At 40.9% G+C, this 10829-nt stretch overlaps 1 protein-coding gene across 4 annotated transcripts; it reads left to right on the forward strand.

Moving 5' to 3' along the window:
- Positions 1-99: 99 nt before the first annotated feature.
- On the forward strand, positions 100-10795 carry LOC310704422 (nephrocan-like). Of its 4 annotated transcripts, none has more exons than XM_083497845.1 (4): positions 100-204; positions 5620-5764; positions 8091-8992; positions 9660-10795. In XM_083497845.1, the coding sequence occupies exons 1-4, from the start codon at positions 194-196 to the stop codon at positions 10105-10107; spliced, it is 1506 nt and encodes a 501-aa protein (XP_083353971.1). In that variant the 5' UTR covers positions 100-193; the 3' UTR covers positions 10108-10795. The 4 variants fall into 4 exon arrangements, with proteins under 4 accessions (XP_083353971.1, XP_083353972.1, XP_083353973.1 ...); XM_083497846.1 differs by lacking the exon at positions 100-204 and adding an exon at positions 637-947; XM_083497847.1 differs by lacking the exon at positions 100-204 and adding an exon at positions 1209-2427.
- Positions 10796-10829: the final 34 nt, after the last annotated feature.

Consider the following 10829-nt stretch of genomic DNA (forward strand, 5'->3'; position numbering starts at 1 on the left):
AACGAGCCCTGCCGCGCTAGCGCACCGGCGCCCCCAGCCGACCCGACCTAACCCTCGCCGGCGCCCGCGGGACGGCCCCCTCCTCCCCTCGGTGCCCGCGAGGCGAGGCGGGACAGGGAAGCGTCGGCCTGAGCTCGAGAGCGGCGAGGGCGGAGCAGCGGCTGAGGGAGAACGAGGGGTGGGGGGGCGGCGCATGCGCGCTAGGTGCGACTTCGCTTCTGTCACCCGGTAGGGCAACGCCGGAAAACCGCTGCCGAGCAGATCGGCGCTCGGCTTCTCCGGCCTGCCACAACGGAGGCTTCTTCGGCAGTCAGGTCGGTTGGGCCGAGGTTCCCCACAAATCGTCGATCGACGGGCGCTGCTGCTCTCTGCCAGAGGGGGCGCTGCGGCGCAGCTCTACTTCGAGGACGGCGCGAGTTTAGCAGCCGGGCTTTCGGTCTGGTTCTCATTCGCTTAAAGACGTGAGAAGATCCTTCCTGGATCTTCCTCGACAGGCCTGTCTAGCCCAGCGTCTTGTTTCCCACAGCGGGCGGCAATAGCGACCTGCAGTGCTGCTGCTTATTGGTCCGTCGGAAGCTCGTATTGACGTTAGGAAGCCGCGCGGGAGAGAGCGCGAGGCGACGGGGAGGTTTCCTGAGTCCGTCTCTGAGCGCTAAGGGCTTGGAATTAAAGAACAAGGTGCCTTTCTCTGGGCACATTCTGAGCCCAGGCACTTGTTTCCAGTGCTAGCACTTAACTTGAGGTCTTAACTGAGCTCTTGTGCTCAACAGTCCATGCCAGGTTAAGTTTTTTGTTTTAGTGAGGAAAGGACGTTTGGTTGCTGGAAGTCAGAGACCCTTCCCGATCTACTGCGATCAGCCGGATCTACCTTCTGCCCCCACTACTCGAGCTCTACACAAGTGCAAGCACTGAAGGCGGGATCGGAAGGAAACACTGCTTGTTCCCGAGTAAAAAAAAAAGGCTCTTTTGGCCCTAGAAAGATCCGTCTCGAGATTAGACGTACGAACTGTTGCAGCATACAAGAAACATTTTTTAAAAATGGCATTGTACGACAGTGTGGAAAAAAAACCCATCCCTTACCTGAGGCTTACATTCTAAATGATTAGCGTGGAAAGTTCCCTAAATACCTCATAGGCTTGAATAAGGCTTGAAATTGAAAGGGACTACAGGATTCAGACCAGAAATGTAAAAACCAGGCAGCAAAATCTTTTCCATTTGTTGTGTGCAGAGTCACAGTGAATTCGCAGTTTACTAGCCTGTCCCCTAATAGACCATCCAAACTTACTTCCATTTGTGCAGGGAGTAACACAGTACTTAAGAAGTGGGATACAAACAAACCTGTTAGCATATCTGCTGTGTGGTAATCACATTTTCCTTCTACTTGGGTGAATATATTGTGTTATAGGGGGAACAGAATTGCTTTCCTCCCACCTATCCTCCAAGAATATAACTTGGACAGGTGTGCTAGCATCACATATCCTAAAACACTTATTTAAAAAATCCTCTCCACCCATCCGATTTTTACAAACTTGGAAGATTTTTTTAAAAGCTTATTTGAAGACTCAGCATTTCTAAGAATAGGAGTTTAGTCATTTAAATAAATGGCAAGAACCAGCAGTGATACTTTCTGTACTGCAATACCCTATCATTTTGGGAAGAATTTTGTTTGATCCCTTAAAAAAACAAAACAATAATTAGGCTGCTAAGGGTTCCTTCCCTCCACCTCTGTGCTGCTTTGTTTGAATACAATGTAACTGCAAAGAGGAATCTTAGCACCTACAACCTGTCTGACCAAATTCGGTGTTACTGGCTCTGGATGGAGCTAGCATAATAGTCCAATTATGCGCATGTGTAGTCAAAGGCAAATCCCACTATATCAGTGCAGCTTTTTAGCATGTGTGCATATGATTGCAGTCTTAAATAAATGGGAAGGCTTTTAAAATTTCTGGAAGGCCTCTATCCCTTTGCTGGTTGGAAGGACCATGGAAAGTAGCAGCTTCCTTTGAATTTTCAGAATGACTTTGTGTATGGAGGGGTGCAGCATTTGCTCCTGATAAGACAGCAAACTCTTTTTCATCAAGAGGCATAGGTAGAAACAGTACAACAAACATTGCCCTGTCATAAAGATTATTATCACTGACAGGTGTGGTTCATTCAAATACCAGAATCCAAGGACAAATCCCTGTTCATGTTTGTTTGTTTTTAAGCGGGGGACATACTGTCCATCGAACTTCTTAATTACCTAACACCTTTTTTGATCCTGCCTTCCTAATTAAATTGTCCAAGATGTCTTACATCCGTAAAACAATAACTTGTAAAACCATCCACATCAAGTAACAAACCAGCAATAAAACCAGCAGCAAACACAAACAAGGAAAGTGCAAGAATATAAAGTGAAGGTTCACGTGGTGCATGCAGGAGAGCAGAGTAGGTGCACCACAATAATGTATGGATTGCAATGTTAAGAACTGGAAACCTTTGGTGAAAAAAATAAATCACAGAATCATTGTAGGTAGAAATAGCCAGTCAAAATACAGAAGGGAATATCACCACCTCTACTCAAATTCTGATGCTTATCTTGAGGTAAAGAAATTAGAGTTAGTTGAAGAGAAAAAAGGTAATAATGGGTGGCCTAAATTATCCTCACATTAACTGGTACATTCAGGCCAACATAAACAACATTTTAAGATGTAATAAATTAGTCAAAGAGCCTACAGGAGAGGAGGTGAGTACGTATTTAATATTGAGTGGTAGCCTGGATCTGATTAGCACTTTATTTGTTGCTGAATGGTATATATGGGAACCACCTTAAAGAGCTTGAAGTCACATTCATTTTAGACAAGGAAACTTGACAAAGCCTAGGGCATTGTTTTAAAACCAAGTTATAGGCAAGAGTCCCTTCGAGAAATTTGGAGCATGTATGCGGGCTCATGAGAATGCCATTCTAGTTAATTAGGAGCAGTGTTGAAGAAGCCACACAAGACAAAAAGGCTTGCATTCAAAAGTCTTGCTCCAGTGGGAAAAATAAAAAAGGACAAAACAAATATAAAACTATTAGGCAGGTAAATAAAGTATTCAATGAGTAAATGCCTAAATACATAAGAACAACAGTTTCTTTAAATGCAACAAGTGAGACAAATGGTAGGACCTTTACAGACCAATCTTGAATTACATGGCCAGCTGTGTTGGCAGGGGCAGGAAGAAATACACTGCCTGTATACTGGTGGAACAATTGCTGTATTCTAGTCACATGTGCCAAGGAGGAGAGGGACAAACATACCACTCAGAAAATTCCAAAATGGCATAAAAACAGCATCCAGAGAAATGTTGTCACAGTGCTGCCAGTGATACCCACATGCTGACCATACAGGAAGGGAACCAGTGAATTCATGATGGGCATTAATTCATGATATCCCCGGTACACACCCCTGGAACAAATTCTCAAAATGACACCATATGAGCCCTGGTGGCATGGCCAGCAATCATCACATTAAAAACTCCAGCAACAATAACATACGGACCCTGCTGGATCAGGCCCAAGGCCTGTCTGGTGCATCATGTGGTTCTTACAGTGGCCAGCCAGATGCCTCTGGGAAACCCACAAGCAGGACTTGAGTGCAACAGCCCCCTTCCTACTTGTGATTGCCTGCAACTGGTACTCAGATGCATGCTGTCTCCACCAGTGGACACAGAATATAGCCATTATGGCTAGTAGCCATTGATAACTTTATTCTTCATGGATTTATTTACTCTTTTAAAGCCATCTAAGTTTTTGGCCATCACTACCTGTTGAAGGAATAAATTCCAATGTTTGCTTATGCGTTATGTGAAGTACTTTATTTTGTCCTGAATCTTCTAACATTCAGCTTAATTGGTTAGTCCCAAAATCTTTTACGCAATTTAGAAAATTATGCCATCTAGGCATAATTTTATATGTCTTTGTCATGTCCCCTCCTGATTGCCTTCTGGTTGCCCTCCTGGTTGTCCCAAATATTATAACCATTCTGATTTCTCCTTTCTGCAATAATGCAGCACCTTACTAATGCCAGTCTTCCTTACGCTCCTCACAAGCACAGTGTACAAGGGGCTGTGACTCACTGGGGGAGGAAAAGACTTTTCCAAGGCCACATCAATAACAGCTGCACACACAGAATAGCAACCGCTCTCTTTTGCTTAGGGCAGTTGACAAACAGAAAGCAGAGGGAGGGTGACAGCATACTCCCACAGAGCGTTTACATGCCCTGGCCCCAAAAAGGAGTGTTAGGAGCAAAAGAGAGGGAGTTTCCTGGACTCACAGCAAACATGGCAGAGCGGGGTTTTTTTACTGCTTCTCCACAACTGCACACAGGAATAAAAATATTGCAAGGCATTTGTAGCCCACCAGCCCCAAGAACCAGTGAACAATGTGAAGAAATGAGCTGGAGAAGGATCCATCATCTGGTTGAACTTCTTATGCTTTACATAACAGGAGATGGTGCTTTAAATCCAGGGTGCAGCCCCACAGTAGGAAAAGTAGGGAAAGTGCACTCACACCTGCCTATATGAAGGGGCATATAAAATAATTTTATGCACAAATACAGTGATCACTCCAACTTTGGGTTTGAAAGCAAAGAGCTCATGCAGACTATTGAACAGTGTTAGACCTGGATAGAGAAGACCTGAATTCTTAAAGATGTTGATGTGATTATGAGGAATTATTCATTCATTAATTTTTTTCCCTCCAGCTGTAAAGAGTACAGGAGTTCTGGGTGAGTGAGAGGTGAAATGGGAACAGAATCCACAGATGAAAAGCAGAGGATAGTAAATCAGCCTTCCAGCATTACAGATTTTCAGTAACTAAATCCTAGGAAAACAAAAGATACACAAGTTCTTCAAGTGACATTTTTGCACCACACAACGTTGTTGTTGTTGTGAATTTTGTATGTCCCTCTTCATCTGAAGATCACAGGGCGGGTCACAACATATATAGACATTTTAAAATAACTCAAAACAAATGTTGTCAATAACAGTAATTGAATTATGTAAAATATAGAAATCTATGTAAAATATAGTATATTTTAAAAACAAAGTAAACTGGCTTGATTCCTCTGGATCAATCATGCAACTGTTTGTGTGTCAGGATGAAAGAGGAGCTTCAGGGTCTTTTTCCTGATGCTTTTTAATACGGGGTCATTGAAAATCCAAAAATTTTATAGCCCACTATAAAACAGCTCTTTATCTTTTCTCCCAACTCATTCTGTGGTGTCACACTTAACCAAACTAGGAAACTACAGATAACAGAAGTGTTTGCAGATTAGGCAACAGCCAATAAATAAGATCAATTTCCATGCCAGCCTGAATAAAGATTCCTTATCATTGTTTAAACCTTTTGCTCTTTGTGATGCCTGTGAATATTTTAACCCAAGGAAGTTAAGAGATTGTCTTTTCTGTTCCCTCTCTTTTAAACAAAGGTAAAACACTGCATCTCTATTATCTTTTTATCAGGTGTTACGGTATAAAAGAACACATGGCACCTAAATTTATGCTGCAGCTCACATTTAAGATGGTGCTGCTCGGGAAGGTGCTATTTAGGAAAATGCAGCTGTTTTGCCTTTTACTCCTCTTGTTTTATCTTTGCAGAGCTCAGACCCCCACATGCCCGCGGAAATGCCACTGTGACTTGGCAGGGAGAGTGCAGTGCTACAGAGTTGGAGAAGTGCCTAAAGAGATTGCTAAAACTACCAGGGGAATTTACATCAGCCATGGCAAGATCAAACACCTCCAGGTAGGATGGTTTATTCATCAGCTAACCTACATTTTCAAATTAGAGTGGCAAGGTGCAAAAGAGGACAGACTTATTACATATGCAATCTTTGTATAGGATGCAGAATTTGGTACTGGAGGTTTTATTGGGAGGGTGGGGTTAGAATTGCCACTACAGATATTTCCTTTCCTATACTGCTGTTACAATATCAGGAGCCCTCTTCTCCTATGTGTCTGCTGCTGCTGCTGCTGCTGCTGCTGCTGCTGCTAATAATAATAATAATAATAATAATAATAATCTTGTTCCATGTTTTAAACTGAACCTTGTAGCCCAGGGCTATGAACTCAGATCTAAGCCTATTATTATTATTATTATTACCTTAGTTCTGAGTGCACAGCCTTGGGCTACAAGGTTCAGTTTAAAACATGAAACAAGAATATGCTCCCTTTTATTTTGTCTAAATAAAAACCACCATCCAGTGTTCCCTTCTGAATTTTAGAGAACACTTCCCCATGCTTGGTGTCAGGTGTGGGGAACCACAGGCCCCTCCAAATGTTGCTGAACTGTGACTCCCATCAACCCCAGCAAGGGCAAGGGATGATGGGAGTCGTAGTTCAGCAACCTTAGGAGGGCGAAAGGTTCCCCACATCTGTTCTATATTAAAACACACAGCATATTTTTATACTGTACTTCATAAAAATTGACAGTTAAACACAACTTAATAAAATAATAATTAAAACAAGGTAAATAAAAGCAGACTAAAAGACAAACAATAGCCAGACTATCCATCAGAGGTTGTTATCAGTAACCCACAAATGCTTGGGCAAATCAGGTGACTAAAACATAACGCATATGACTTGTAGCAGGTAAGTTCTAGCAGCAGAATAGTATTGTCATATATTAAATATCAGCCATAATATTCAAATATTTATGATGTTATACAGCTGTTTTCCATTACCATTGAGAAAAATAAATTTATTTCATTTGAACATGTACAAAAAATAACCTTTCCTCTGTACAAGTTCAATGCATGGTATTGGTAGTTCTGCAACAGTGTTGCCAAATGGCATAGCCTACTCCTGTCCCTTTAAGTTTTAATAAGCAAATAAGCAGAAAAAGCGGCACATTCTAGGATCAAATAAGAAACCAGGACAACTTATTTAAATCAGAGACATCCCTGGAAAATAGGGACACTAGGAGGGTCTGTATATACACAGAGTATTAGCCACAATTGTGGGTGATTACATAGCAGCAAATCTTGGGTTTGCCACCCAATTCGCCCTTGATTGAAAACCATAACTGACCCTGTCTGACAAATGTTGCTCTAATATGTGTGGACAGATCTGTTTATTACAGCCAAAATTTACTTTTACCTCTTGTACATTAGACAGACCAATAAATGTTCTTACACAAATAGGTTTGTTTGCTCATTAGTACAAAGTGTAATCACAATTTCATGGGCAAGAAAAATAGTATTTGCATGTCATGACCAGAAAAGAAAAATGGAGGTTCTTATCAGGGTAATTGACTATTTTGTCAACTACTGACCGGATAGCCAGTTGTAACACAAACCTGTAGAGCACCTTTGCACAAAGGGCTGTTTTGTTCTTTCTTCTTAAAACTTCTAAAAGAAGTGCCAAAATTTATGTCATGAGGTGATGCTAGCATTTTCTTGTGTGCTCTACAAAAATAGAAACCATCTCTAAACTGATGTATGAAGTTATTTCAAATAAAGCACACAGTCAAGCCAAACTAAGTACTGTAATTTAAAAATCCATGGTTCTACAACTCACAACACTTCAATTCTAGAATCAGAATAGTGTTGCCATATATTGGATATCGTTCTTTATATTATTAAAAAAATTCTTTTCAGTTCATTAATTTTTTACTGCTGAATCATGAAAAGATATATTTCTAAATTCAACAGAAATATTGTTTTATAACTAACAAATGCTTTAATTTGAAATACTAATGTTTCTAAAGGCACATTCTAATTAAGACATGTATCCGAGAAGGAAACTCAGCAATTCTAATTTTCATAATATTCTAATCTTTACAATGCTAGCCTATGCACTGTAGATATTAGAGCTCAGTGGGGTTTACTCCTGGGTAAATCTGAATAGTATAGTGTTTGTTCCATGCCAAGCCTCTAGAGGGCTCCAACTTGCCATGAAACATGGACAAAGTCTAGTTTGGCTAAAATTAAATCATGCTCACGTACAGTATAATATTGTTCTTCCATAACTCCCATTTATTTGAATGATGATTTGTGGCCATTCCATGAAACTAAACGCATCTCTGAATTAGTTTGGCCAGAAATAATTTTGTTGTGGCTTTTGTCCTTTAGGTAACTGACATCAGCAGCATGTGTGCCCTTGAAGAATTTGTCCTGACCTGGAGTGGGACAGAATCAGTAGAGAATAACACTTTCCAAGCTCTGGATGCATTGAGGACCTTGGAACTTCGGAAAAATAAACTAAGGCACATACCTACCTTGCTTCCAGGAAGCCTTGAAGTACTGAAGCTGGGGGACAATTTAATAAGTGTTGTACATGAATCTAATTTTGAAGGTTTACAAAAATTAAGGGTACTTGAAATACAAAGCAATGAGATTTTGGCTCTTTCTTTTAGTACTCTCTCCTCTCTCAGCAGCTTACAAAGTTTGACTTTGGATGGAAATAATATGGAATATGTGTCTGGAGCCTCTTACCTACCCAACCTAAAGTATCTTAGCATGGAAAACAATAAGCTGCAATCTTTCTCAGGAGGATTTTTTATATCTCTTTGCAATTTGCTATTTCTCAACTTAAATGGCAATTTACTGACAAGCACCCCTTCAGATCTGCCTGCATCTTTATTGACATTGAAGTTAGAGAGAAACCAGCTCAAAATGCTAAAATTTGGAGATATGAGGCAAATGGCAAACTTGTCAGAGCTTTTCCTGTCTGAAAATCAGCTTTCATCACTTGAGGGTGCAGAGTTTCTTTCCAGTTTAACTAGACTGGAGCTGTCTGGGAACAAGCTCCAGATAATCCCATCCAGATTACCAGTCACGCTACAGAAATTTGATTGCAGCAATAACCTGATTGAGAGAATAAAGGCGCAAGATTTCAGGGAACTACATAGCCTAAAGCACTTCTTCCTTGACAACAATGTTGTTGCCACATTTGAAGATGGGGCACTTCAGAACTGCACGCAACTGTCTAATCTGGCACTTGAACAAAATCTACTTGGCTCTATTCCATTAAGGTATGTGACTGGATTGGGCTCCCCTTTTCACACCTGCAACAACTGTAAGAAAACTGTAAGTTTGCCACTGCAAAATACTTAAATGACTGGGATAAGTTAAAGCCAGTGTGGCATAATGATAAAGTCAGCTGAGAACTGGAAACCCTAGTTCAAATCCCCACTCGGCCATGAAATTCACTGGAGAACGCTAGGCAACTCACTGTTTCTCATCTTAGCCTACCTCACAGGCCTGTTGCCAGGATCAAATGGGGAGGGGTGACTGTGCATGCTGCCTTGAGCTGAATGGCAAAATGGTGGGATATCAATCTAACAAATAATGAATAGAGATTGATATTGCTTCAGAACAGATCAATGTGCAAAACAGCATACCTGCCACTTATTTCAGTGCGGTGGCCAGTTTTTTGAGTCCAGAATCTGATTTCTAAACACAGGCGCCAGGACTCATGCCTCCCAGGAAACCAATTTAGTCTAAACCACTGTATTCCAAAGATGAGTCCTTGCTCAAATTACTTCCTAGTCTGGTTTATGTGCAAGAAATTGGTTTCAAATCACTTTTCTACTATAATGCTAACTGGGTGGCCTTCAGGCAAGGCATTATTTCTCATCCTAATGACAGGCTTCTTGTTTTAAGATACTACATAAAACAATGTTTCTTTCTTTACTTCAGACTCCCACATAGACTAGCCAGACTGGATCTGAAAGGAAACAGCATACAAAGAATTAAGGAGCAGGAACTGAGGAATTTAAGGCACCTGCAGGTTTTAAACCTACGGAACAACAATATATCCACCATAGATCACAGTCTCTGGAAATATTTACCTCGACTCAGATACCTATATCTGGACAGCAACCCATGGAATTGCACTTGTGAATTCCTCAAAACCAGAAGGGTGCTCACAGCCAAAGGCATAGATGTTAAAGGAGGACAATGTAAAGCACCAGCAGAAAGCCAGGGTGAAAGCTGGATGTCTTCAAGAAAGGTTCTGCATTTGTGTGCACACAACAATCTGTATTCATTAGAAGAAGGAGAAGAAATAGGAAAGAACACAAGCGTTGATAATCCCTCCAGTCTCAGAGTAAACATGGATGATTATTATGATTATGAAATATATTAAACAGAAGTCCCAATAAATTGCTGTGCTAAGTTTCCCACGAACTCAAGATTGATTCAGTCCTCCAGAGCAATCTATCCCTGACATTTTTTTCATTTTGACCTACAAAATTGTATGTAGTCAGCAGCTTCTAAACCTATTGAAATCATTAGCTGTACCCAGGATTGACCTGGTAAGGCTTGGCTGTTGCATTCTTCCTGTTTCCAAATGTTTGGAATGGGAATGAGACAAATATAGTGCTGTATTAATGTTTAGACAACACTTCAGTGGGGCCCTAATGATGGTATTGTGGTGGCTATACACAAACCTGGTTTCAGTACTGTTTGCACATGCAAAAAGTTTGGGGTGAACCGACCTGTTTTGTTTCTGATCAGTGCATGTACCATAGCTTCCTGCTAAAATCCTGTAACTTTTCATACAGCAAATGTCCAGGGTGTGTGTTCTGCTTTTGTTGTGTTGTAATTCAAGTGCCACTTCATACAACGCTAATGTTGGCTATCTATAGCAATTAATTGTATAAACAAGATATTCGTATTTGAGAGTGTGGGTAGGCAGGGTGGTAGTGTTTTGAAATCACAAAGTGCTTTGTTAGAATCCACTTCGCTCTGCATTTAATATGAGGTGTCATGGGAAAAACAAGAATATGAATAAATTAAAATTAGTAATGCACCAAGAAAATTGACTAAACGTATGGTGTTCCTCCAGTGCATCTTCGTTTGTTCGGT

Source organism: Podarcis liolepis, assembly GCF_965112155.1.
Source record: "Podarcis liolepis genome assembly, chromosome: 3".
NCBI classification, from domain to species: Eukaryota; Metazoa; Chordata; class Lepidosauria; order Squamata; family Lacertidae; genus Podarcis; species Podarcis liolepis.